Source organism: Camelina sativa, chromosome 6 (assembly GCF_000633955.1).
Source record: "Camelina sativa cultivar DH55 chromosome 6, Cs, whole genome shotgun sequence".
NCBI classification, from domain to species: Eukaryota; Viridiplantae; Streptophyta; class Magnoliopsida; order Brassicales; family Brassicaceae; genus Camelina; species Camelina sativa.
This window is the reverse complement of record NC_025690.1, coordinates 20,844,195-20,871,617: the sequence shown is the minus strand read 5'-3', so window position 1 is coordinate 20,871,617 and position 27,423 is coordinate 20,844,195. Positions and strand designations below refer to the sequence as shown.

General features: G+C 37.2%; 5 protein-coding genes and 2 long non-coding RNA genes across 11 annotated transcripts; 2 read left to right on the top strand and 5 right to left on the bottom strand.

The window, feature by feature from the left end:
• On the bottom strand, nt 2,058-3,548 carry LOC104792645 (pentatricopeptide repeat-containing protein At2g38420, mitochondrial). Its single transcript, XM_010518833.2, has one exon. The coding sequence runs from the start codon at nt 3,537-3,539 to the stop codon at nt 2,169-2,171; it is 1,371 nt and encodes a 456-aa protein (XP_010517135.1). The 5' UTR covers nt 3,540-3,548; the 3' UTR covers nt 2,058-2,168.
• LOC104699299 (putative F-box protein At5g41510) lies at nt 6,421-7,278 on the top strand. Its single transcript, XM_010414625.1, has one exon. It carries the CDS (start codon nt 6,421-6,423, stop codon nt 7,276-7,278), a length of 858 nt encoding a protein of 285 aa, XP_010412927.1.
• LOC104792644 lies at nt 9,602-11,104 on the bottom strand. Of its 5 annotated transcripts, none has more exons than XR_002038669.1 (3): nt 11,070-11,104; nt 10,252-10,970; nt 9,602-10,155 (listed from the first exon to the last, which is right to left on the bottom strand). It is a non-coding gene; the product is annotated as an uncharacterized LOC104792644 (long non-coding RNA). The 5 variants fall into 5 exon arrangements; XR_002038670.1 differs by having other exon boundaries at nt 10,252-10,967; XR_002038668.1 differs by lacking the exon at nt 11,070-11,104 and having other exon boundaries at nt 9,602-9,984; nt 10,116-10,155; nt 10,252-11,053.
• Nucleotides 11,138-12,148, bottom strand: LOC104792643. Its single transcript, XR_769085.1, has 3 exons — nt 11,897-12,148; nt 11,632-11,798; nt 11,138-11,235 (listed from the first exon to the last, which is right to left on the bottom strand). It is a non-coding gene; the product is annotated as an uncharacterized LOC104792643 (long non-coding RNA).
• LOC104792642 (TOM1-like protein 2) lies at nt 12,600-16,080 on the top strand. Its single transcript, XM_010518832.2, has 9 exons — nt 12,600-12,923; nt 13,134-13,215; nt 13,294-13,392; nt 13,485-13,598; nt 13,851-14,140; nt 14,251-14,332; nt 14,415-14,500; nt 14,617-14,910; nt 14,995-16,080. Exons 1-9 carry the CDS (start codon nt 12,805-12,807, stop codon nt 15,851-15,853), a joined length of 2,025 nt encoding a protein of 674 aa, XP_010517134.1. The 5' UTR covers nt 12,600-12,804; the 3' UTR covers nt 15,854-16,080.
• On the bottom strand, nt 16,549-19,113 carry LOC104792641 (alanine--glyoxylate aminotransferase 2 homolog 2, mitochondrial). Its single transcript, XM_010518831.2, has 7 exons — nt 18,765-19,113; nt 17,801-18,346; nt 17,538-17,714; nt 17,220-17,445; nt 17,018-17,131; nt 16,848-16,934; nt 16,549-16,762 (listed from the first exon to the last, which is right to left on the bottom strand). The coding sequence occupies exons 1-7, from the start codon at nt 19,005-19,007 to the stop codon at nt 16,719-16,721; spliced, it is 1,437 nt and encodes a 478-aa protein (XP_010517133.1). The 5' UTR covers nt 19,008-19,113; the 3' UTR covers nt 16,549-16,718.
• Nucleotides 24,579-26,445, bottom strand: LOC104792639 (peroxidase C3-like). The gene is made up of 4 exons (XM_010518830.1): nt 26,181-26,445; nt 25,819-26,010; nt 25,555-25,723; nt 24,579-25,177 (listed from the first exon to the last, which is right to left on the bottom strand). The coding sequence occupies exons 1-4, from the start codon at nt 26,406-26,408 to the stop codon at nt 24,714-24,716; spliced, it is 1,053 nt and encodes a 350-aa protein (XP_010517132.1). The 5' UTR covers nt 26,409-26,445; the 3' UTR covers nt 24,579-24,713.

Below are 27,423 nucleotides of genomic sequence, written 5' to 3'. Positions count from 1 at the left end.
ATTGAGAGAGGTTGTGTTTTGGAAATGCTTGGAGATGGTCTTGGAACCATATGCCTGTCTGTCTTACATGATCGATAATGAACCATATGCATTCATGGCGTGTGCATAGTGCATACAAGTCGTTTAACTTAAACCGACTCTATAATGATCTTTCTAAACAGACAGAGTAAACGACATCTAAAGGCTGACTAGATTCTGGAGGCCACGCTAGGCCCAACTTTATTTAGGGTTTTTTTTATATATCTTCTTCAATATATATGTGTAGTGTATACTTTTTGTTTTTCCCTTTACATTCAAATACACATTTGGTTGCTATTTGAAACAATGACGACGATCTCCAATCTTCCGAGGGATTTGCTGGAGGAGATTATTAATAGGCTTCCCATGAAATCTTTGAAAGCTGTGAGATCAACTTGCAAAAGTTGGAACAATCTATCCCAAAGTGAGAGCTTTAAGAAGATGCACATTGGTAAATCAACAAGAAAAGGGGAGTCAATGATGATCGTGGTGCAGCGTCACAGTATTTATTTAATGAGCGGCGTGGTTGATGTTGATCCATGTATAGAGCTTAAAGGTGAACTTAGTTTCCTTAACAATCAAGTTAGTATATCCGTAATTGACCACTATGAGGGTTTTATTGTTATGCTTCTTGAAAGACGTTACAAGGATTGTGGTTTGGAATCCGTATTTGGGGCAAACAAGGTGGATCAAACTTAGATATTCTCACCTTCTACAAGGATATTTCAGTTATACTCTCGGATACGAGGATAAGGAATCTTGTTGCAGCCTTAAATTGTTGAGGTTTGTGGATTATCATAGAGCGCCCAAAAAGCAATTTGTTTGGTATGAATTGTACGATTTTGATACTGGTTTATGGACAACTCTTGACGTCGCTCAATACTGGAGAATACATTGTTCAGACCGCAGCGTTTCTCTTAAGGGAAACAGTTACTGGTGTGCTAAAGAAAGGAGCTCAGAAGGTTTTACGGATCACATAATCTGTTTTGATTTTACAAGAGAGAGATTTGGGCCGCTTCTGCCTCTGCCATCTTGCGTTAAGGATCACAAATATGTATGTGTGACTTTATCTTGTGTTAAAGAAGAATTTAATACGGAGCTTAAGATAAATTTTCCAGCTTATTTCTTCATTGACGAGGAGAAGAAAGTCTTCATGTGTCTTGGTAGAAGGTATAAATATATTGACATATATCCCAAAACATATATTGACATCATTGGAGAGGCTGGATACTTAAACAATTTGGTTTTCGGAGTACCTGCAGAACAAAACCGTTGGGAAAGTATGTGCTCTTATGTTCCAAGTTTGGTCCAAATCAAGAAACTTGCACGAGGCAAAAGGATAGAACAAAGTAGTTTAGAAAAGCGTCGATTTGATCAAAACATGTTGAGACTTGCTGAAATAGAAAAGCTAATGAAGAAGCAATTTAGATATTATTAGGAGGAGGCACAAAAGGAGAGGGGAGGGAAATCAAGAGGTAGGTTACCCTGATACTTAAAGACCTAAACTCTTTAAGTTACAGGTAAGTTATTGCGCTCTTGTAGTTTTTTGGAACTCTTTTGGGAGTGTAAGGCTACACTTGCTGTCTGCAGGAGCAGAACACTGAGAAAAGTTGTGTGTTTGGTAACGCTTCGTGGTACTCTTGGGATCTATATGGGACGTCTTGTAGTGCGATGCGTATCTTACATGATAAAGAAGAACCATATGATTTGTGTTGGCTCGTTTTATTGGGGTTTCTATTTTTACTTTCTGCTGTGTTACGGTAATGTTTCATGTATGTGAACTTCGCATCTAAATGGCTCAGTGCATCTATTGAAGTTTCCTTTGGCTTAAACAAAATGACTCAATGCGTACTGGCCATTCTTTTACTTAAAGGTCTCATCGTAATCTAAGCAGGACAATACACAGTCAAGTTTGATGAATGTGTCAAATTTGTATACACATTAGTGCAAAGAACAAATCTAGTTCCAATATTTGAGATAAGTAATATTTGTAAGATTTCTCTTTTGCTTCGAACATGTAGTTTTGAACTCTTCTCAAATCATTGCACAAACAAACTAATTTCCCTTCTTTTAAGTTCTATAACAATCATCCATAAGTAAGACCAAATACCATCAAATTTTACAAACTCATTTAGAGTTGATCCATAGGCTTATACCAGGTGTGCTAAAAGTTCAACTGCTTTATCCATCAAGCCTTTATCACATAACCTGCTAATGACTTCCTCAGTTCTTGAACTCTTGACAAACACATTCACGTTAAACGCTTCCTCCAAAAAACCTTGAGCAGAAACAACATCGTCTACCTCAATAAATGCACTAATCATAATATCATACGTGTGGCTGTTCCTGTTAACTCCATTCGTCTCCATCTCTTTCCATAGAGTCTTAGCTCGACTCAGATCCCCGGCCTTAACCAACCCCTTAATCAATATATTGTAAGTAATCACATTAGGCTCAGAACCTAGCTTGTTCATGGAATACATCATCGTTAACGCGCCTTCAACATCGTTCTGCTTGCATAAGCCATGAATATACACATTATAGGTATACACATCAGGAGCCAAACCCAACAAGAGCAACTCATCAAAAAACTTGTCTGCTTTCGAGTACTCCTCATCCGCAATCACACCTTGCAACAGGACTGTATAACAAACAATATCAGGCTCGATTCTGTCACATTTCATCTGATTCAGCACACTCACAACTTCTTTACCCCTTCCTCCTTCAACCAAGAACCTCATAACAACTGTATAATCCCGCAAACTTGGTAAAAACCGAGTCTTTCGCAAATCTTCCAAGTATCCAAGTACATCGAAACAAGACGAATCCTTGTGTTTACATACAGAACTCAACAACCGAGAGTATAACCTTGGATCAACAATAACACAATCAACGCTCATGTACCTCACTAACTCAGTAGCACAATCAACCTCACCGATTCCACATAAAGCATCAATCAAAATCCTCAAAGTAGATTCCTCTAACCTCACTCCCATCTTACTAGCTTTAACCAAAACCTCAGGAACCAATTCAAGACTCTCTCTTTTCCTCACGAGAACCAAAAGCAAAGCATTGAGCGTGTAAGCAGAAGGCACACACCTGAAATAAGGGATCTTGAAGAAAACATCAACCGCTTCTTCGATTCTTCCGGAGAAACCATAAGCAGAGATGACATCTCTGAAAATGGATTCAGGTGTATCGAACTTCTCAGAGACTTGAAGATGATTGAGAACAGATGCGATGTTGTCAAGCTGAGAGGTTTTAGCTAAGGTTTTGATAACAAATCTGTAAGCTTGAGGCGTGGGCTCACAGTTATGGAGTCGGAATGAGCTTACCAGTGTTCGTATAACACCACCACCGTCGTCGTCCTCTGAATCTGCGATTAGACTGCTTCTTAGCTCTTCCATTGCATATTTCTGCTTGAGATTGTCGTTCCATTTGGTTTTGAAAGAGGAATGAGGAAATTTTCGATATTTTCTCAAGAAATTGGACAATCGATGCCATGATGACGATCTTGCCATTTTCTTCAATTCGACAATGTAAATAAAACTGGAGGAAGAAGAAGAAGACATGATGTTATATATTTAAAGCCCATGTAAAGCCCACGATTGGCCCAGCTTCGTTTAGGTTTTTTATTTATAATATGTAGACATTATTATTAGACTTGCCCTTGGCCACAAGAAATCAGAAGTTGATTCTAGGGTTTTGATTTGAAGGTTGAAACAATGACGACGATGATCTCCGATCTTCCAATGGATTTGATGAAGGAGATTATATGTAGGCTTCCATGAATTCTGTGAAAGCTGCGAGATTAACTTGCAAAAGTTGGAATGATTTATCCAAAAGTGAGATCGGTAAAGTAACAAGACCAACAAGAGAAGGGGAGACTATGATGATCGCGGTGATGCGTCGCAAAGTTTATCTAATGAGCGGCTTCTTCGACGGCGTTGATCCATCTATAGAGAAGAGAGGTAGACTTAGGTTCCTTTATCACGTCAACATATCCCGAATTGACCACTATGAGGGTTTATTGTTATGCATCATGAAAGACGTTACTAGGATTGTGGTTTGGAATCCGTATTGGGGCCAAACAAGGTGGATCAAACTCATATATGCTTACTTTCCACAAAGTTATGACATGTCCAATTATTCTCTCGGATACGAGGATAAAGAATTTTATCGTCACTTCAAGGTTTGTAGATTTTTTTCACAGAGCGCCGGAAGAACAATTTCATTTGTATCAAATCTACGATTTTTATACCGGTTTATGGACAACTCTTGACGTTGCTCCACACTGGGGAATATATTGTTCAAGCAGTAGCGTTTCTCTTAAGGGAAACAGCTACTGGTGTGCGTCAGAAAGAAGCTCAAAAGGTTTTAAGGATCACATAATCTGTTTTGATTTTACAAGAGAGAGATTGGGCCGCTTCTGCCTCTGCCATCTTGCGTTAGGGAACGTAACTATGCATATGTTACTTTATCTTGTGTTAAAGAAGAGAAGATTGCAGCTTTATTTCGGCATGACGATGCTCCTGAGTTTGAGATATGGATTACAACTACGATTGAAGCCGAAATGGTTTCGTGGAGCAAGTTCTTGAAAATTGATACGGAGGTTTGGATAAATTTTCCAGACTGTTTCTTCATTGACGAGGAGAAGAAAGTCTTCGTGTGTGTTGGTAGAGACCTTGGCTATTCCCAAACTTATACTGACATCGTTGGAGAGGCTGGATACTTAAAAAAATTGGATCCTGGATTTCCTTTAGGACGAAACCACGGTTGGTCACGCGTGAATTCTTATGAAGTTTGGTCCAGATCAAGAAACTTTCACGTGTGGACAAAAGGATTGAACAAAGTAGTATAGAAAAGCGTCAGTTTGATCAAAAGATGTTGAGACTTGCTGAAATTGAAAAGCTAATGAAGACAAATTATTATAGGAGGAGGCACGGAGGTAACACAAAGGGAAGATTAGGTCAAAATTTTAGTTTGGTTACTATAAGTTAAATGTAAATTTTTTCGTGTGTTCTTGTATCTTAGATACTTTCTATTGGAAGTGAGGCTTAATTAATATGGCGATTACACTAGTGATATGGCAGGAGCAGAACATTGAGTGTTGTGTAAGTTTTTGAAACGCTTGCAACGTGGTTGGTGTTGTCGGGATTCTTTTATACTTTCTACTGTGTTTTTCAACAATAATGTTTTATTTTTGTTTTTTGTGTGTTGTGATGAAGGATTGAACTCGTGTGTGACAAAAAGAAATCAGAAGTTGTGTTTTGTTACCAGTAATTTCATGTATGTGGTGAAGGTCTTTGCTACTTTTAAAAACCTGTTTGTTCATTTTGACTCCTTTTTGTTTTGGTTTAAGATTACATCTGTTTATCGTTTTCCACAATTGAGACCAATTGGTATACTGAAACGGCGCTATCATGCGTCTCACACTATATAAAAGGAGGCTATATTCAGGAGGCTATATTTTTCAAATGGTTTTCTTATTGGTTCCTCCATCTGCCAAGTCTTCTTGATTGTGGTTTTTATATGTTTATATGATAAGTGAAGAGAGCGAAGAAGAAGAAAGAACTCGGTGGTGGCTCTTATATACAGTAGGAGAGAAGTACCACAAAGGAAGATGGACGGCTCAGTATAATCATAAGATTATTATGATTAATAGAAGTGAGAGAGAAGAAGAAGTTTGATAATTATAATGAAAGGTTTTTAGGTTACTGAACTTTAGAAATGAGAAAACAGAGGACAAAAGCTGTTTAACTTAACCGACTCAAACACACCTTTTAACAAGAGTTAAAACCACATTCTAAAACCTTCTAACTTGATTCGTCTTCTACATAATATTTGAAGTTTGTCACGTTACAGTTATAGAGATACTATCTACAAAAACCGAAGTCTCAAGCTTAGGGTCAAAGTCTCAAAGAGACTTGACAGATTCAATGAGACGTTTGGAACAGGGGAAAGCCAGAGGGATGCGAATTTGATACTTTCATGACTTCAAGACATCATACTGTATTTTGCATTTTTTTGAAACTCTGTTGGAGCTATAATGATTATTACCCTCAAGGGTTGGCAAGAGCAGCCAAGCAGAACACTGAGAGGGGTTGTGTTTTGGAAATACTTGGAGATGCTCTTGGAACCATATGCATATATTTCTTTCATGATAGATAAACGAACCATATACAGTACTTGGTGTGTACTTACGATACGAGTCGTTTAACCTAAACCGACTCTAATTAACTTTCTAAACGACATCTAAAAGCCTTACTAGATTCTAGAGCACACGCTAGGCCCAACTTTATATAGGGTTTTTAATGTATCTTCTTCAATTGATTTGTGTTGTGTATACTTTTTCCTTTACTTTAGCCGAAGAAAAAAAAAAGTGTGGTGGGATTTTGAACGATGACGACGTCGATGATATCCAATCTTCCAAGAGATTTGATAGAGGAGATTATTTCTAGGCTTCCCTTGAAATCCATGAAAGCAGTGTGTTTAACTTGCAAAAGTTGGGACTATTTATCCAAAAGTGAGAGCTTTAGGAAGAAGCACATTGGTAAAGCCACAAGAAAAGGTGAGTCTATGATGATCGCCATGATGCCTCACAATCTCTATCTAATGAGCGGCTTCGTCGACGACGTTGATCCATCTATAGAGCATAAAGGTCAAATTAGCTTCCCGAGCAAACAAGTAAGCATAGATCGGCTCTTCCACTATGAGGGTTTAATATTATGCATCTTGAAAGACGTTACTAGGATTGTGGTTTGGAATCCGTATTTGGGGCAAACAAGGTGGATCAACCTTAGATTCTCTCACCGTCCAGACATATGGGACATATTTTGTTATGGTCTCGGATACGAGGATAAGGAATCTTGTCGGAGCCTTAAATTGTTGAGGTTTGTAGATTTTCTTAAAATAGCGCCCGAAGAGCAATTTTGTTGGTATGAAATCTACGATTTCGATTCTGGTTTATGGACAACTCTTGACGTCGCTCCACACTGGACGATATATTGTTCAAGCAGTAGCGTTTCTCTTAAGGGAAACAGTTACTGGTGTGCTAAAGGAAGGAGCTCAGAAGGTTTTGTTACGGATCACATAATCTGTTTTGATTTTACAAGAGAGAGATTTGGGCCGCTTCTGCCTCTGCCATCTGTCCTTAGGGATCGTGAATATGAATATGTGACTTTATCTTGTGTTAAAGAAGAGCAGCTTGCAGCTTTATTTCAGCACAACAAACAAAGAGATGTAAACATACTGTCTTAGCTTAACCGATTTAACCATGGTAAACCACATCCGGATATGAAAACCAATATATGTTGAGACGGCAATGCGACTGAGTTCATAAATTCATATCATGATTCATGCATGAACTAATATTAAATCGATCTTTATTTTCTCCAGCATGTAGAAGTATTGATCTTTTTTTATTTGGATTTTTTTGTATGTGAAATTTAGGAATAATTTGTAATTTTTAAAAAATTAGCAATGTTGTCAAAATTAAATACTATACAATGCTCATCACATTTACCAAAAAAATACAGTGAGTTAAAATTCCACATATTTAATTTTCAATCAATAATATTTCCACTAATTATTTTTTAATCAGTAATATTCAGGAAAAATATTTAAAACCAATAAACTATTTTTAGTCATTTATATTTAAGAGTGATTATCAGAAAAAATCATTGTAACTGTTTGAAATTAGTAACTTAAAATACAAAAATTAATAAACCACGTATAGTCTTTATAAAATGGGTCTAGTATATCAAAATGGAGTACACATATCTAAAGTTTTTATAGAAAGTTATTTTAAAATGATTCTTTTCCTCTTTTATTTTTTCTTTTCAAAGTACTAACACCAATTAAAAACCACATGTCACTCAATTGTAGATTAAAACGTATCACAACTTTTTATTATATACACTTTCAAAAAAATAATACTTTATATTTTCTTATGTTTTGCTCATATTTTTCTTATGTTTTGCTTATAGTATGCCTAAACATTTCAAGAACTGAAAAAGATTTAAACCAATAATTCACAATTTTAAAGTATCTTGTTTGTGTTGTCTATCAAGATAATTTATAATACATAATATACAAGAATATCACAGAAATGGTAACATGTTTTTTTTAAAAATCAAAATTTGGTAATAATACATCATAAGTTTTTTTTGATTAATGTATTTTGGTAAAAAAATACAGTTTCCTAGAAATAAACCCTTCTATCCTTTTCATAAACCCTCACTTGAAACTAGTAGATTATATTGATTAATCAAGAAAAATTACATGAGCCGGAGCTGATGAAAACCTCCATAATTGAGAAGTTGTCATCATCTCCAGCTCGTCCTCTTCTTCTTCTTCTTCTTCAAGCTCCTCTCCAAGCTCCTCTTCTTCTACAAGACTGAGTTCTCCAAGCTCAAGCTCACCACCACCACCACCAGTGTGCTGACCACCGGATTTAACACAATACCACCAAAAGAGAAAGGAAAGAAGAAGAGAAAGGACAATAACAATGGATGTTACTGCAATAACAAAAAGAGAGAGGGTTACAACTATTATTGAGAGGTTTTCATCATCTCCAAGTTCCCCACTGGAGGAGGAGAATCCTCCATTCTGGTGGAATCTTCCTCCAAGCTCCTCTTCTTCTTCAAGCTCCTCTTCTCCTTCAAGCTCTTCTTCAAGAGCCTCTTCTTCTTCAAGCTCTTTTTCAAGCTCCTCTTCTTCTTCAACACTGACTTCTTCTGCCACACTGAGCTCTCCAAGCTCAAGCTCGCCACCACCACCACCAGCAGTGTGCTGGCCACCGAGTTTAACAAAGTACCTCCAAAAGAGAAAAGAAAGAAGAAGAGAAAGGACAATAACAATGGCTGTTATTGCAATGACAAATAAAACATGGTTAGGTTCGAAATACAACACAATGGAACTAGTCATTGTGTTGTGTGAAAAAGAGCTTCTTCATTCTTCATCTTTTAACAGAGAAATTAATCGATAGTACGCTTACCTACGAATTAAACCACCCAGAAAATGCAGAAGCAGCAGGAGTAGACTTTGTGGTGGGAGGTGCAGGACAGGCGTAGGCTAGAGGCTCTGGGTTTCTGATGATTGTCTGGATTTAATTTGCCATTTCTTGTTTAAGATTACCATACTGCATATTAATCTTTTTCTATATATATAATGATTATTAATTAAAGAAATCATCGTAACTGTTTTGAAATTATTAACTTAAAATACAAAAATTAATAATCCATTTATTGTAGTCTTTATAAAATGGGTCTACTACTATACTTATCAAATTGGAGTACAACATAATTTTAAATTGATCGCAAAAAAAACTAATTTTAAATGATCCTTTTCCTCTTTTCTTTTTTTTTTTCTTTTCAAAGTAATAGCACCAATCAAAAAATTATGTGTCACACAATTGTAGCTTTCCCAACTTTCTAGATAATATTATATATATATAATGATTATTAATTAAAGCAAGCTTTATTAAGAAACACAGAACAGAACAAGTTAATTTAAACTCCTTAGAGCATCTCCATTGGTTGCTCATTAACAAAGTTGCTTAAAAAGAATTTTGTCATAAATTTTGAAAAATAATATGTTAAGCAATTCATTAAGAAACTTTGAAATTTCATGGGTCCAATGATTGATCCTAAACTATTACAATTACATGTATGCAAGTATATATCTACTTCTTCTCTTCTTCTTTGTCTTCCCTAATACCAAAATCTATACAAGACCCAATATGATGATTCCTTATATCACTCTGTTTGTGTACCGGCTTGAGAGGTTTCTTCAGGTTGATCAGATCTGGAGTCATTAGCAACGACAGTAGGCGGAGACCATTGATCAGGGACCATGAGGAAGTAAGTAGTCATTGTCTTGCCTTTCTGAATCTTCTCTTATATTGCTTTGGAGAAATTACGGTTGGTGCTTCATTCTTTCTGAATCTTCTATTATTCTTTGGTGCTGCAAACAAGTTTGAATAACAGAAGAACAATTGTATTTGTATATATGAAGCCTAACACACAATTTTAAAATAACCAAATCTTTGGAAAGTGGTATCAAAAGCCTGTGGAGAAGAGAGAAAGAGAGAGAACCTGGTAGGCCAAGAAATCACACTTGTTCATAGCTAGGGTCCTTTTTAAGTAAAAAAGCAAAAAGAGCTAGGTCATGTTTTCTTTTGCTGTTTCGATCACTCGCTCTTTAATCTGAAGATTGTATTGGTATAATTACCTCATTGATCCCAAATCTGGGGGCAAAGTAGCGGCTACAGAAATCAACTGGAGAAGCAGCGGCAGTCACCATCATTCCTTCACAAGGGCATTTCGATATCTCATCTAGTCTTGGCTGCAACTCAACGACTGACTCCCAAGATGAAAGCACAACCTGCAATGAATCTCAATGGGCGCCATAGCTAGAGTAGAAAAATATGGAGACAGATAGTGAAAATATATGTATATATTACGAGATGTCTTTCTCTGTGGCTTTAACAGAAGAACAATTGCTTCTTGAACATGAAACTCATTCAATGTAAGAAACATACAACCGATCATTCAAACTAAAAAGACATGAGTATGTATGATTACTAAGCAGAACAACTAGGAAGTTAATCTTAGCCTGCTTCGATCTATCTATACTCAGACCTCAATTATAAGCGTTTATTTATTCAACAAAGTCCTCCTAACATTGTTAACTCTTTTTCCCACAGATGTACAAGTCCATTCATCGATCAAACTAAGATAGGAACCCAAAATCACCAACATAAAAGAAGGAGATACGAACCTCGTAACAAAGTTAACTTCAAACCAATCAAGGTTCGGATACAAATTCTTAGCCTTGTCAACGCATATCTTCGCTCCATTGTAATCATTCCCCGAAAGTTTCTTCTCAGCCATATTCATTGCTATTCTAACTTCTTCCTCGCTAGATTCCACTGTGGTTATATTTCTCTACTAGAACAAATCAGAGAAACAAACAAGATTCTCTGTAAACATTCCCAAACAAAATTCAGAGGTTCAATGATTTAAGAATAAGAAAGGAAGATGAATTACCTTGTATGAGCTCTTACTATGGTCTCCACTTTGTAGTCGACGCCAGCGATATAGACGAGACNGGAGAAGCAGCGGCAGTCACCATCATTCCTTCACAAGGGCATTTCGATATCTCATCTAGTCTTGGCTGCAACTCAACGACTGACTCCCAAGATGAAAGCACAACCTGCAATGAATCTCAATGGGCGCCATAGCTAGAGTAGAAAAATATGGAGACAGATAGTGAAAATATATGTATATATTACGAGATGTCTTTCTCTGTGGCTTTAACAGAAGAACAATTGCTTCTTGAACATGAAACTCATTCAATGTAAGAAACATACAACCGATCATTCAAACTAAAAAGACATGAGTATGTATGATTACTAAGCAGAACAACTAGGAAGTTAATCTTAGCCTGCTTCGATCTATCTATACTCAGACCTCAATTATAAGCGTTTATTTATTCAACAAAGTCCTCCTAACATTGTTAACTCTTTTTCCCACAGATGTACAAGTCCATTCATCGATCAAACTAAGATAGGAACCCAAAATCACCAACATAAAAGAAGGAGATACGAACCTCGTAACAAAGTTAACTTCAAACCAATCAAGGTTCGGATACAAATTCTTAGCCTTGTCAACGCATATCTTCGCTCCATTGTAATCATTCTCCGAAAGTTTCTTCTCAGCCATATTCATTGCTATTCTAACTTCTTCCTCGTTAGATTCCACTGTGGTTATATTTCTCTACTAGAACAAATCAGAGAAACAAACAAGATTCTCTGTAAACATTCCCAAACAAAAGAGGTTCAATGATTTAAGAATAAGAAAGGAAGATGAATTACCTTGTATGAGCTCTTACTATGGTCTCCACTTTGTAGTCGACGCCAGCGATATAGACGAGACGACGGCAAAGAACAAAGAAACAAAAAAAAATTCCCTAGCCACTCACATACCGACACGTTATAGTTAAGATACAACTCTAAAAACTCTTAAATTAGCATCGATGGTTAAGTTTTTAGCGCTGTTTTCATTTTTTTAATTACTTTTAATTCTGAAAGTTTCTAAAAAATTGATTAAACTACCACCAATGGAGATGCTCTTAGTTCTGAAATTTAATATTATGTTGTTTCCGAACATAGTACAGACGATCACATAATATATATATATATATATATATATATATATATGGAACGAACGCCACGATAGAAAATAGGACAAAATTTTATAATAAGTTTAAAAACAACATTAAAAAGGGAATTATCCACCTAAAAGAAATTAATTAGTCTTTAATAATTTTAACGTTGACCGAGTAAAATAGACGCGTGGTGTTAACGCACTAAATGAAAGAGCGTGGAGCGGGAAAATTGCCGTCCTTAAGAACTGAGAAAAAGATATGTGCTTTTAATAAAATAAATAAAATAGAAGNGTGGAGCGGGAAAATAGAAGGAAGGAAAAAAAAAAAAAGATTTTGTTTCCTTTTAATTTTTTTTTGTTGTGTGTGTGCTTTTGTTTCTTCTTCGTGGAGATTAGAAAAGGAAAGAAAAAAGAAACAAAGGCTTAAAACAGCAAAAAAAAAAAGCAAAGATTCCTCTCTCGCTGACTTCGTCTTCTCTCTATCTCTCTCTCTCCCGCTGCGCTGGCGAAGAAGAAGATTTTCTAGGGTTTTTTTTGTTTTTGTTTGTCTCTTGCGAGTTGGGGGAATTTTATTATTAATCGGAGCACCCTTTTGATCGGGCGAAAAAAAAAAAATATGGCGTCGTCTTCTGCTTCAGCGACGGTGGCTGTTGATAAAGCTACCAGCGATCTTTTGTTAGGTCCTGATTGGACTACCAATATGGAAATCTGTGATTCTGTCAATTCTCTTCACTGGTAATTTTTAATGTTCAGATTTTGGAATTATCGTTTTTGATTTTTTGTTGTTGTTATTGGATTATGCTGGATTAGTTAATGATGTTCTTATCAGAAGGCTAACGATTACATGCAAATTTGGAGGATTTGGTGTTGTTTTAGTTCTTTGATTTTGTAGTTTACTTAGGCATCTGCGATTAACGGTTTTTTGCGTCTATTGATTTTGATCAGGCAGGCGAAAGATGTAGTTAAAGCTGTTAAGAAGAGGCTACAGCATAAGAGTCCTAGAGTTNTTTTTTTTTTTTTTTTTTTTGTCAATTTTGGGACCTTGTTACTTGTGCGTTGTTTCGACTCTTCTTAACTCTCTATGTATTTAATTATTTCGTGCTAGCTTTTGGAGACGTTAGTGAAGAACTGTGGAGATTATTTGCACCATCAAGTTGCAGAGAAAAACTTATTAGGGGAATTGGTCAAGATTGTGAAAAAGAAGGTACTTCTTCTTGTTCTGTGTTTCTATGTGTGTGTGTGTGTTTCCATAGTGGTGGTGATTGTTCGTGTTGCTGATGATTTTGGACTTTATAGGCGGATATGCAAGTTAGAGATAAGATACTGGTCATGCTGGACTCTTGGCAGCAAGCTTTTGGTGGTCCAGAGGGCAAATTCCCGCATTATTATTGGGCATACGATGAGTTAAGGGTGAGTATCTCGCTTGAAATGTAAATTTTTATTGGTGGACATATATACTGTTTGGTTATTGTTTGTTCTAAATTTTGTAAGTATTGTATATTGGTAGTTTAGTATTTGATGCCACTACTCTTTTTTGGCCGGTGCTAAGTGTTGAAAGTTGAGTGTTTATAGTTGTGGAGTCATGTTATATACGGCAGTTGCTTTACTGAGATCTCATTTGCATGATATTCTTATTCTAATGGTTGATGTTACATGTTGCAGCGTTCTGGAGTTGAATTCCCCAGGCGTTCACCTGATGCGTCCCCTATAATAACACCACCAGTGAGTCATCCGCCGGTAAGACAGCCTCAGGGGGGATATGGAGTACCTCAAGGTGGTTATGGAATACCTCAAGCTGGCTATAGAGTACCTCAAGCGGGTTATGGAATACCTCAAGCAGGTTATGGAGCACCTCAAGTGGGTTATGGAGTTCCTCAAGTGGGTTATGGAATGCCTAGCGGTTCGTCGAGAAGGCTTGATGAAGCAATGGCAACTGAGATTGAGGGCTTAAGGTTAGTTAGTGGATTTGTTAGTTCAATATGATGTCGATGTGGACTGGCAGTTTTAGATTTCGTACAAATATTTACACTATTTCAATATTCTTGTTTTGGTTAAATTGTAGTTTTTCAAGTCTTGAGTCCATGAGGGATGTGATGGATCTCTTGGGCGACATGCTACAAGCTGTGGATCCCAGTGACCGTGTGGTATTGAAACCTACTATACAGCTATATTTGTAGGTTTGGGGATGAAATGAATTGCTTTACCCATGGTTTTCCTGTTATGTAGGCTGTGAAAGATGAAGTCATTGTTGACTTGGTCGAGCGTTGTCGTTCCAATCAGAAAAAGCTGATGCAGATGCTAACCTCCACTGGGTTAGTCCTCTATTTTTAGTAATCACTTTGTATTTAAATCTGTTAGAATGTGTAATGATACTGTTGACTTGAGAGGTTCCAGTGTTGTGCTAAACATCCTTTTGTTTATGTGGCAGGGATGATGAACTTTTGGGTCGGGGACTTGATCTAAACGACAGTCTTCAAATTCTGCTAGCTAAGCATGATGCAATAGCTTCTGGTACTCCTCTGCCAGTTCAGGCTTCTGGTTCTCCTCTGTCACTTCAGGCTTCTAAACCTGGTGATTCGAGCCCCAAATCTTCTGAAGCTAAAGATTCGAGTTCCATAGCTGGTTCTAGTTCCCCAATACCAGCCACTGTGTCTACGGGGAAAAGCCCTATTGATGAAAGTTACGAAGAGGAGGAAGATGAGTTTGCGCAATTAGCTCGAAGGTCTTTCTTACTAATTACGATTGGATCCGGCAACTGTGCATATCATAAACGTAGTATTTGACATATCACTCTGTATTGTTTCAGGCATTCCAAACCGCCAGCATCTGTGACTACAGACCCCACCAGTTCAGAGTCTCATAATGCTGCAAGCAATGCTCTTGCTCTTGCTCTGCCTGACCCGCCTCCTCCAGTGAACACCACAAAGGAACAAGACATGATTGACCTATTGAGTTTGACACTGTCTACACCGTCAACTCCACCGCCTCCATCCTCTCAGCCTTGTCCTCCTCCTCCCGCTGTCTCAGATCAAAACACCCATATCTATCCACAGCCTCGACCACAGTTTGATAGCTATGTTGCTCCATGGGCACAACCCCAGCAACAGCAACAGCAACAGCAACATCAGGGCTATTCTCAAAATCAACAACCTCAACAACAGCAGGGCTATTCTCAACATCAACAACAGCAGGGCTATTCTCAACCTCAACAGCAACAGGGTTATTCTCAACCGCAACAGACACAGCAGGGCTATACTCAATCACAACCGCAAGCACAATTCCAGATGCAACCGTCAACTCGACCTCAGAACCCGTATGAATATCCGCCTCCACCATGGGCTTCAACATCAGCGAATGCTTACTATACTCCACGGGCTAATGCAAGTGCGTCATACACAGACACATCGGCCGGGAGATCACTGCAGCAATCCAACTCATTCCCCACAAGAGCCGGAGATCCCCAGGCAACTTCAGCTGCTAGCAATCCAGGAGTAACTGTAGGACAGAAGCCGTTTGTTCCATCCTACAGATTGTTTGAAGATCTTGATGTGTTTGGGAGCGCAGATGGGAAGCATAATAAACCGACGAACAGTAGTAATGGTTCTCAAAGCTTGTCTGGGTCTCAGACGCAGCAGAGTATGATAGGAGGAAGGAAAATGATTTAACAAAAGTGTGGGTGCTTCGTATTTTCCATTTGTGAATAGATGGTGTACATTTTTATCCCCTTGTTTGATTTTAGGATTTGGTATGACATACTGATACGCTTTGCTGAGACCAGGAGATTTATTTTCCTTTTTTACTGTTCTGTTTTCATACCCATTTGTGGAGTTGTGTGAACTATTATTGGTTTGGAGATAAGAGTTATAACAGTTGGGAACAACAATTCATCGAATTGGGAGTGGAAATGGTACAATAGTCAGTTTCTAGTATTATTTATTGGACTGCTTTGGGTCCTTTAGTTTTAACTCACTCTCGACCTTTTAATAGGCTACGGAGACTAAAATGCTCTGGTTTTATCTGTGTCACATCATAGTTTCAGCATTCATTGTATGCACTATGCAGTATCAGATTCTTCAGTCATTCAACATCAGCTTTTTCGTTTTTAATCTCTAGTTTTCTTGGCACAGAAAACTATAGTTTGTTTAGGTACAACTTATATTGCATCCAAACTCACATACTGTCTGTTTTTGGCACTATGAACAAACAATTCCAGATATTGCATCCAAATGAGACAAATAAAGAAAAACGAACAACCACGATGACACTCGATTGGCAACACAATTTAGAAGTGATGAAGTGTGATGCTAAGATACGATTTAAAGGTTTGTAATGATTTGACTTTATTTTAACGCAAAAAAAGTTGTGAACATAAAGAAAACATAGTGACTGAGAAGCAACGAGATGTTGGCTCATCAATCTTTTGGTCGTTTGCAGCATAATCTTACAAGCATACTTCACCACAACTTTTTTTTTAACCACAACTTACTAAAGACCATATATCATAATACCATCGATCACTTTTTATTTTCTTCACATCTTCGACATTGAGTAGTCCATTGCTTCCACGAGATAATCTGCCACAAAGAAAAGAGAATTTAATTATTGTGTTCATTTTTCTTACAATAATCCTTCTTATTAAAGAAATTAAAGGGCACAAACCTGCGTCATCCTTAGTGAAGCAGAGAGGTGGTGTGATTCTAAAGACATTTCCAAAGTAGCCTCCTTTTCCAACCAACACGCCCAATTCTGTAAAATATAACTCAAGACACAAATTAATTCACCATTTTACTTCTAGTTTCACCGGAGGAGACAAGTGTAGAAACACCAACCTTTCATTTGATCCATAATGTGCAGAGTCTCAGCGGCTGCAGGAGTCTTAAGCTTGCGATCACTCACCAGCTCTACTCCAAGCATCAGTCCTCTTCCCCGTACATCCCCAATAACTACATTTAGAGACGTATAAGAAACTTAGAAACACAATGAGGCTAGTTTAAAGAACAAAGTTATGAAGAGGGAGAGAAGGATATTTACTTTCGTGCTTCCCTTTCAGCTGAACGAGTTTATCTTTCAGATAAGATCCGACCATTGCTGCATTTTCCTGAAGCTTCTCTCTCTCAATCACCTTCAGAACAGCAAGACCAGCTGTAGTAGCCACAGCATTTCCACCAAATGTATTGAAGTAGCTACGACGAGTCAATACTCCTGCTATCTCTGGAGTTGTCACAACCGCTCCCAATGGAAACCCGTTCCCAATTCCCTATGTTTTCACACCATAAACCAATTAGCCAGAGATTACACTAAAGTTAAAACTTAAATGCAGAACAAACTAAAGTTGGGACAAACTCTAACCTTTGCCATGGTTACTATGTCAGGGACAACATTGTGAGCCTCAAATCCCCAGAAATTACCAGTACGAGCGAATCCAGACTGAACTTCATCGGCAATGAACAATCCTCCAGCTTTCTTAACAGTGTCGTAAGCAGCTGACAAATAGCCTGGAGCTAGCTCCACAATCCCTCCAACTCCCTATTCACATATGCAACCATTCTTAACTCTGATCTAATAACACTTCATAAAAATGAGACTACAGCAATAGTCAAATGTTGATTTACCTGAATAGCTTCGAAAATAAAGCCAGCAATGTGTCCTGTGGTGCCATATTGAATGAGATCTTGCAAATCCTTTGCATACTTCTCTCCATCAGAACCAAACACACCTCTATAAGGATCCGCGTTCACAGCATGATGAACTCCAGTCTGAACCACATTAAACTTCCACGAGCTATGACCAGTAGCCCCCATTGTTGCAGCCGCATTACCATGATACCCGTTTCGAACCGACACAATATCTTGACATCCAGTGTACAATTTAGCCATCATGAGTGCCAATTCATTAGCCTCTGTCCCTGAGTTGGTGAAAAACACCACGTTTAGATCACCAGGGAGTTTAGAAGCTAAAGCCTCAGATAACTCAGCAATGGCATGGTTAAGGTAAAGAACAGTAGGATGCTGAAGTCTCTTGATTTGTTCAATCACTGGCTCCACCACGCCTGGATGACAATGTCCACAGTTCACAACTGCAATCCCAGCAAATGCATCTAAGTACCTCCGACCACTCTCATCAAATAGATACTGCATCTTCCCATCCACAATGTTCAACTGCAACACATCAATACCAAAACAAACAAACACACATCAATACAAATAGACAAAAAATGAATATTCTATTTGTCATTAGTCAATTTCAAAGCCTGCCAAAAAAAAAAAGATTCAACATTTATGTATTTTATTATAATATTTTAATAGATTCCAATTCCATTATTGATCAAGAATATTCGGATAAGAACATCGTAGTCTGAACCAATTTAAAAATCATAAAAAGTTTAGCTTTTTCCGATGAGTCGATCAATAAAGTTTCAAGCTTTTTCCAATACGATCAATAAAGTTCCAAGCTTTTTTCGTCATTTTCAAAAAACAGAGATCATCAACAACACAAGATCATGAGGCCGAAGAGTTCCTACACGAACCAATAACAAAAAAAACCAAAATGATGATTTCGAAATGGGATAATATGTACCGGTTTGCGATAGAGACAGAACATGGAAGGACTGAGAAACTCCTTCCTTTTAGCAAGGATAACATCGGCTGAAGGGCCAGTATACGGCGGAGGAGTGTAATCAAACGGAGGAAGCCTCGCCTGAAACTCATCAGAATCCTTAACGGGAGCAGCCGCCGTGGCCTGAGACGTCGATGAGAGGCATCGTCGCCAAAGGGAAACGGAGATGTTTTGCACCGATCTTTTCGCCGCGAGTCTCTGCATGGTCTCTCTCTCTCTCTTTCAAATCTCTCCGATGATAAATAGTTTTACAGAGAGACGACACTGTTTCGATGGTTACAATGATATGTGTGAGAGACAGAGGAGACGATAGATGTTATTTATATAGAGAGAGGACTCGGACTCCATTGGATCAATGCTGATGACGTGTTTCCAGTGTATTGAGTTCTACCGAACTTGATTTTGTTTTACATCATGGTCCTTTAACTTTTAACTTAATTACCTACTTACCTCATGTTACCCTAAAGTGTAAACAATTAGCCCTTAATTGAATTAAAAATGTTTTAAAACTAGAGTTTAAATTAGAATACGTAAAGTTTGGGAACTTAATGGTAAAATCTAAAAAATTATGTTGTTAAAAAATATCTGAGATTGATTTCCGTATATGACATTAGCAATAAATCCAACAAATGTTGACTGGCTTAACAAGACATTAAAGTCCAAAATTAGTATACTACTGAAATTATATTTCATATAGAAACAAATTGCCCCAAAAGAAAAAAATTTATAGAAACAAATTACTTTTATAAGAAGATAACATGCCAAAAAGAGAAAAAAATCAACAGAATTTCATTTTTCTTATAGTATCAAATAGTACAATTTTGTTATACAAAATATTCATTAACCTATGTATACAGTTTTATAAACTAGAGATTTTTGTTATCTTTTAACAGAGCTTACGTTAAGGTGGTTCCTCAAACCGCCTTTAGATTTTTAGAAAGGCTAAAAGTTTTAATGCAATTTTTTGGTTACAAATTTCACATACACTAAAATAAAACGACCAATAAAACAAACCCGTGTTCCAACTCATTTTCCTGACTTCATGATAGACCTATACATGTATAATTAGTAAATGTTTTAATACATGCTGTTTCGTACGTAGGCAGCTTTATATAACAAGTTGTGTAATTAAGTAAATGTTAAATCATAGTTAGTGCATGTACGTATTCGGTATTGTACCAAAACAAGTAATGCATTTGGTAAATGGAATGGGTGTCATGTGACTGATCACCTACGTCCTTACGACACTATTTGAATTTGTTTATCATTTGATAACTACAAACAAAGGTTTAATCATCTATCGTTATCCTAACACTATAAGAAAACACTTGATTTGCGACGGAAATCTGCGACGGCGCTACGCCCTCGCAAATTTGCGACGGCTTTGCGAGTCAATTGCTAGAAACACGAGAGCACTTGCAATTCCCTCGCAAAATTTGCGACGAATAAATCTCTCGCAAATTTGCGAGGGAGTTAATACAGATTTGCGACTTCGAGAAATTTCCTCGCAAATCCCTCGCAATATTGCGACGAATTAGCGATGACTTCTTCCAGATGATGATGTTAGACGAATTCGAAGAATCCGATGATGGAGAAGATTCTAATGATGATAATGTAATGGTTTGATTGAATAATTGTACTTTTTGTTGTTTTTTTATAAAGAATTTCCAAGTTGCGAGGGATTTGCGTTGGATTTCTTACTTGTCTTTGCAGATCTCTCGCTAATCCATCGCTACTGCCTCACGGTTCCCTCGCAAATGTATTTATTCATTTTAATTAACATGTTAATATGGTTAGTGATTATCATTAACATTTTCAAACTAAAGGAGAGCATCACTAACCAACATCAAGAGACAAGAAATTTTTGATTGGTTATTGATAAATGTTGTTTAGGGTATAGGGTTGATAAATGTTGTTTAGGGTATAGGGTTGATAAGTGTTGTTTAGGGTATAGGGTTTATAAGATATATATGTTTAGGGATTTCTTTTGAGCTTTTGATTGAGTTAATTGTATGAGGAGATGTGATGACTATTACTTACTTTTTCTCTTTGCATGTTCTTGAGTTTATGAAAAATTAAATCCTTAGTTTATGAATTTGGTTAAATCGATTTGCGAGGGAAGGGCGAGGAGTTCTCGCTAATCCCTCGCAAAACTGGTGCATTTTAATTGGTTAGTTTGTCGGCGTCCGGCGAGGGATGTGCAATGATTCCTCGCTAATCTCTCGCAAAGTTTGGCGTATTATTATTGGTCAGTTTGTCGGCTTGTTGCGAGTGATTTGCGAGGGACCAGAGTTAGTCCGTCGCAATATGTGCGAGGGATTTGCGAGGTTACAAAATATCTATATATACAATCCAGACTCAGTTTGAGCGAAGCTCAAACCCTAGCCGCACAAACCCTAGCCGCACAAACCCTAGCCGCACAAACCCTCTCTCAAACCTTCTCCCTCAAATCTCTGTTTCAATCTACTTCGTCTCTGTCTTCTCCGTCTTCTCCGTAAAGAGATTTCTATTTAGGCTCTCTTTCAATCTTTTCCGGCTTTCCCGATCAGATTTCCCGATCTCCTTCTCTGTCTTTTCCACTTCTCCGTCAAGGTAGTTCCCAAACCCTAATTTTAGTTCAGTTGTTTAGTTGTTTAATTTTAATTGTTTAGTTTGAACTGTTTGAATTTTACTTGTTCAATTTCAAATGTTACTTTGATTTTTCTGACTAATTTTACTTTGATTTTTATTGTAGATGTTTCATGGTAATGATTACACAAGATTTCTCACTAATCAACGTGTACCCGAACCCACCAGTTCAAACCGTAGTCGGGGTTCCGCCGGTTCTCAGAACACAGCGGCGGTCCAAAATAACCGTCGTTCAACGTCGCAACCACTGTCCTCTCAACAACCACTGCCCTCTCAACAACCACGGCCCTCTCAACAACCACTGCCCCCTACTAATGCAGATCCAGAGATTGGTTCGTCTCCACCTGCTCATTCGACTTCTACTGGAGCTTCTGCCCGACTGAACAGTCTAACTCTGGAAGAGTTGCTCGATAGTCCTGGGCGTGCAGGTTTAACGAGGCTAGATCCGCGCCGACCTCAAGGAACTCTCTGGTAATGTTTTTGATTTCATATTAGAATTCTAATGTTTTTAATTTCATTTTTGAATTCTAAGGTTGATTCATATTCTTTGTTTCTCTTTATGTTTGAAGGTTTGATCAAGATCCTGCTGTTGCTTCTACTGTACGAAGCATCTTTGAAAGAGATTTCAAAGAGCCCCATGCCAATTGGACACAAACGCCAAGTGCAGTGGTTGACCGTTGGTATGAAACTTTTGCGGTAAGTCATTTTTTTGTTTTCAAGTTTTACATATACTTTTTTTTGTGGTTGACTGAGACTAATATACTTTTTTTCTTGGAAGCAAACATATAATTGGGACCGAGCCATTAATGAGAGAGTAAGGCAGGAGTTTGAAGCCAAGTTGAAGGAGAGGATGTGTGATCAAGTGTCGAGGTGGAAGCTAAAGTGGAAGCGAAAAGGTGATGAGGCAAAGCCACGGTGGATTGATCCTCAAGTATAGGAAGGTCTGGTTCAGTATTGGCTTGGTCCCAAATCCGAAATCAAGAGCATCAACAGCCGTAATGCTCGATATCATGACCCAGAAGGTACCGGAATATATAAGCACCGCTCAGGCCAAACTTCTTTTAAAGCTCGTGCTCGGAAACATGTAAGTGTAGTTATTTAAATTAGGCCTTCTTTTACCTTATACACAATTATTATTTGGCTAATCAATTCTCTTTTTCTCTAATTTCAGTCTGAGCGGACCGGTCAGTTAACTCCTGACTTTCTACTGATCTTAGAAGACACACATCGAAAGCCCGATGGGTCATTTACGGATGGAAAGTCCGAGTCTCTGTTCAACGAGGTGTCATCCAAGATTCAAGAGTTGGAATCTGAGCTTTGTACAGGGGACAATGGAGAGAGTGCTGGGGTGCCCATTCATATTAAAAATAAAATTTACACATCGGTAAGTTTTGTAAACTTTATATACTTTGTATAGATGCAATCATATAGTAATGTTTAGTACTGCTTCTGCTTGGTTTGCCAATCGTATAGTAATGTAGAGTACTTCTTCTGCTTGGTTAAATTTTCATTGGATAGTTGTGTCTCTCTTTCTTATGTTTAACTTACAAGTTCATATGTTTAACTTACAAGTTCATTTTTTGTTTTGTTCTTAGGTTGCTCCTAAGAAAAAAAACAGGATTTTCGGGGTTGGTTCAATGCAATTTGAAGCGTCTTCTTCAAGTAGCTGTCCACCGCCGCCTGTGTCTCCAGCTAATGATCCAATCATTTTGGCTCAGAAACTAGCTGCTGCTGAGGAATGTATTCAGACTCAAGCGAGTCAAATCCAAGAGAGTGCACAAAGGATGCATAGCTATGATGCTTATTTCGACTATCTTGCTGAAAAAGATCCTGAGTTTGCTGCAAAGTTTCGAAACAAGACAATGGCAACATCGATGGCAACACCGACGGCAACACCAGTAGCCGGAGAAGAGGGCAACACCGATGGAACAGAAACCAATGCCGGTAGCGGAAGTAATGCCAGAAACATCACCTCTCTTTCTCAATCTTTTTAATTACTCTTCCTTTTATCATCTCTCTTAATTTTCTTAATTAAAGACTATGTTTTGTAATGTAAATTTTTTGTCAAGACAAGTTAACTTTAATTTTAATTTTTATATCTTCTATTCCTAATTTTAATTTTAATTTCAATTTAATTTTAATATATTTTCAATTCAATTTTCATTCCTAATTCATTATATTTTCTAATTCGAGATTAATTTCAATTTAATCCAGAATTTGCAAACCTATATTTCATTTTAAAATTTGCGAGGATTGAATCTTGCAATGTATTTGCGATGGATTTTATTCCTCGCAAATTGCTTCAGATTTGCGAGTCAGGAGGTGTCTCGCAAACGGCTAGGGATGTGCGAGGAGTGTGGTCCTCGCAATTTGCGAGGACTTTGCGAGGGAAAAAGTTCCTCGCAAAAATTGCGAGGGATTTGCGATATATTTAATTTGCGAGACGCGATTTGCGAGGAATCGTTGTTTCTCGCAAATCCCTTACGATTGTTTATTTGCGAGGAACTTGCGATAAATTCTTCCATCGCAAATCGGTTGTTTTCTTGTAGTGTAAGATTGAACAAATATTTGTCTTTCCTTTTGAAAATAAATCAACTATCCCAAAGACAAAGATCATACACATATATTATGTGTCTTTCCTTTCTATAACGCGTATACAAAATCCCAAAATAGTGGCATAAAGTTATATAAATACAAAGTATGGAGGGACCATAGGTTTGTACGGTGCACGTGCTTTCAAGTTTATGATAAAATGCGTCTAAATATTGTTTGTCCCATTAGCAACCCAAAAAAAAAAAAAAATGTTGTTTGTCCCAATGAAACCTACAATTGTAATCAATTCGCGTACTTTTTTATTTTATTATGCGTCTGATTACATTAAGATATTCTTTAGTGGTGTGGGTCGAAATTTAAATTGTTTTCTGTTTGCCGTGAGCCAACTCACTTGCACGTATGAGTACCAAAATTATGAATATTGTCCCTCTTATCTTTATCATCTCCGCCTGACTAGGATTGAATGGAGGAGTTGATGATGATGTAGCAACCAAATCTGCTTACATATTCTTTAAAATTGGGCTTCTATGTTGTTTTCGTCCTTTGGGCTTATATTATCACCACGTAATTCATACACTTTTTTTAGTACTCATAAAATCGAATCAAAGGTATCATCAACTAAGACCAAATTTCATAAATCTCATAACTTGTAAGAACGTTATTTAGTCGAAATGTTCCCACACATTCTTATACGTTCTTACATTATCCATATATCACTAACATGCATAATCAAATAGAACTCACAACACCATCGTCGTTCTCCACAACCCTAATTCTTCGTGAATTCACAACCCTACAGTTCTGTCTTATCTCGCCTTGCGTTCCAGTCAATGGTCTAAGATTTCCCATCCTGATCATTGCCTCAACGAATGCTCGGAAGAACACGAACGTGCTGCTGCTGTATTGGTTTACTAGTGGAATGGTGTCGGCTCCTGGAGTCGAGAAGAGTTCTTGGTCACTCTGAATAAGACCTTTGCCGTTACGGAGATTGGTGTAGTATTGACTATCGAAAGCGTTTGGAGTCACGGAATCGAAGTCGACCAGAACGGTGCCGTTTCCGTTTCGAGGGCATAATCGACGGAGTTCGGTGAGGTAAGTTGGGTTCAGAGTTGGGTCTGGTCTGTTGGTTCCATTGAAGTTGTAGAGACGAGGTGTCACGAATTGGCATTGTGCTTTTCCAAATGTGTGATCACCTACCATTTTGACAAATGAAAGATTATATATACATTGTATGTTTTCTTTTCAAAGATGGTCATGTTTTTTTTTTTACCAAGTCATTTTTTATAATTAAAAGTGACGTGGTATATATTTGTTTGAGATGGTTTTCTATAAAGTCTTTTTTTTTGTTTCTCAAAATCTAGCAAATAATTTTATTTGATCATTATGACTAGATTCAGTTTAATTTAACAAATATTTTAGTACAAACTTTTATCAAAGCCAACCAAACCATTTCTAAGAAAGTATAAACTAAATAGTAACAATTGAAGTTAAGCATGCATTCTATTAAAAGTTCGAGTTAAAACCTTTAATTATATAGATGATATCTATTGAAACAATGCATGAAAATTACCAGAAAGAGCGACTAGATCCGAGGCGCGGTTAAGGCCAACGTCAGCAAAAGCAGCTTTAAGTTGAGCAAGTGTGAAAAATGGAGAGGGAAGAGCTGTATTAGCCAAGTCGAAGAAAGCTTCTACGCTGTCTCTCCTCCCCAACGGTACCGGCCACCATGGACCTCCCGACTATATATAGAACAAAAAACATTGACGTCAAAATCATAATATTTTCGATTAGTTTCATCTGAGCTATAAGTTATCTAGGCATATCAGTTATATACCAAAAGCACTGATATTTGAGAGGCGATGGTGAGCATATCTGCACAAGACACCGTTCTCGGGCAAGCTCTCTCAAGGGATGCTTTCATTCTATCTATGACATTGAACCCTCGAACCGAATTTGCGTTTGGAGCAGCATCTTTCTCGGTCCGGAATGATGTGGAATTGTCTAGCAAGATCGATGCATCGCAACCCTACAATAACCACATATAGATAACATATATAAGATGGTGTCATGATTTACTATTCAAATATATGGCTTTTAATCTAGCCTCTACTACTTCTATATATTGGCAAATGGTATGTAAAAGTAGAGGCCGTGGATTATCTTCGATAATTAAAAATGATACTTTTAAGTTCTTACACGAACAAAGCAGTCATGGAAGTGAAGACGAAGGATGCTCGCAGCAATACGAGGATCACTCCGCAGTTCATCGACGATGGTATCCCCAATGATGCTGAAAACAGATGGGCAAGTCCTGAAGTAGAAGTCAGGCCTCAACTGAGCATTAGAGTTTGATGCTTGAAGCAGAAGGCAACCCAATATTAGGGCTCCCATAGCACTGCAAGAAAATGAAGGTGAAAACCCCATATTTTCAGGAGGGTGATGATTTGAGTTGTGAGTTTGGATGATGAGTTAGCTAAGGCCTAGAAGGATATTATATAGAGAAGCTTGAGTCTTTTTTATATACTACTTTAGACTATTAGGTATTGAGTTTAAGAAAAAATACTATTACGTCTTGTTTTAAGGCCATGTGTTTTACTAGAGTGGTTGAAGGATAAATAATAATTAGAATTTAAAAAAAAATAACCTATTATTTCGACGTGCTATCTATTCTTTGCAGATATAAAATTAAATTTGTTGGTGTTTGGTTGTATTTGTCGGACGCTGTGATAAATTAATCAGGTAAGATTGAAAATTTTCACTGTAAGTACGACTTTTTACAACTAAGTCCATACATTTTTTTACTACAAATCGACGTATCTTCCGCCTATATATAATCTTATATATTTCTAGATTTATGTTTGATAAATCATTTATAAACGACACAAATTTCAACAGTGGTAGGAAATATGAAGACTGTACGATATCGAAATCAAATTTGGATTCATTCAAAAACATCAAATTCGGATTATATATGTAGGGGCGATAAGGTATGGTTGTTGATTCATGTTAAACGTAAGTTATGTCCATGTAAAACGTAAATATTATCATGCTGTAGTATTAATTAGTAACTATGTTTTTATTCATCAAATGTATAATGACTGGTTTTATTAGTGGCGTGTGCTTGTTAATATCTGAAATTTTAAGAGGATGGAGATATTTGTATCTTTGAATAAGAACAACTTTGAAAAAACAAAAAACAAAAAAATTCTAAATCGGCGAACGCCAACGTATTCTCTATCCAAATTTATGTTATATCGATGAATGCAACATTTACTAGTTTGACCTGAAATTTTTTGCAGAGCGTTAAAAATCATGTAATGTTATTCGATTATTTAAAAAAATATGTGCTAAGAGTGTTTTATTTTTTACTAATATTTTGTGACTTAACTATCAGGCTCCATTTGTTCAAAAAAAAAAAAAAAAAAAAAAAAAAAAAAAA

What these genes read in the sequence shown, in the direction of transcription:
- LOC104699299 (XM_010414625.1), top strand. Translation starts at nt 6,421, where the DNA reads ATGACGACGTCGATGATATCCAATCTTCCAAGAGATTTGATAGAGGAG.
- LOC104792639 (XM_010518830.1), bottom strand. Translation starts at nt 26,408, where the DNA reads ATGGGGTTTTCACCTTCATTTTCTTGCAGTGCTATGGGAGCCCTAATA. An exon ending in CTCAAATATCAGTGCTTTTG is followed by an intron (nt 25,724 to 25,818) that starts GTATATAACTGA and finishes TTCTATATATAG; the next exon opens with TCGGGAGGTCCATGGTGGCC. An exon ending in GGATCTAGTCGCTCTTTCTG is followed by an intron (nt 25,178 to 25,554) that starts GTAATTTTCATG and finishes TCAAAATGGTAG; the next exon opens with GTGATCACACATTTGGAAAA.
- LOC104792645 (XM_010518833.2), bottom strand. Translation starts at nt 3,539, where the DNA reads ATGGCAAGATCGTCATCATGGCATCGATTGTCCAATTTCTTGAGAAAA.
- LOC104792641 (XM_010518831.2), bottom strand. Translation starts at nt 19,007, where the DNA reads ATGCAGAGACTCGCGGCGAAAAGATCGGTGCAAAACATCTCCGTTTCC. An exon ending in ACATAGTAACCATGGCAAAG is followed by an intron (nt 17,446 to 17,537) that starts GTTAGAGTTTGT and finishes GTGAAAACATAG; the next exon opens with GGAATTGGGAACGGGTTTCC. An exon ending in CATTATGGATCAAATGAAAG is followed by an intron (nt 16,935 to 17,017) that starts GTTGGTGTTTCT and finishes TATATTTTACAG; the next exon opens with AATTGGGCGTGTTGGTTGGA.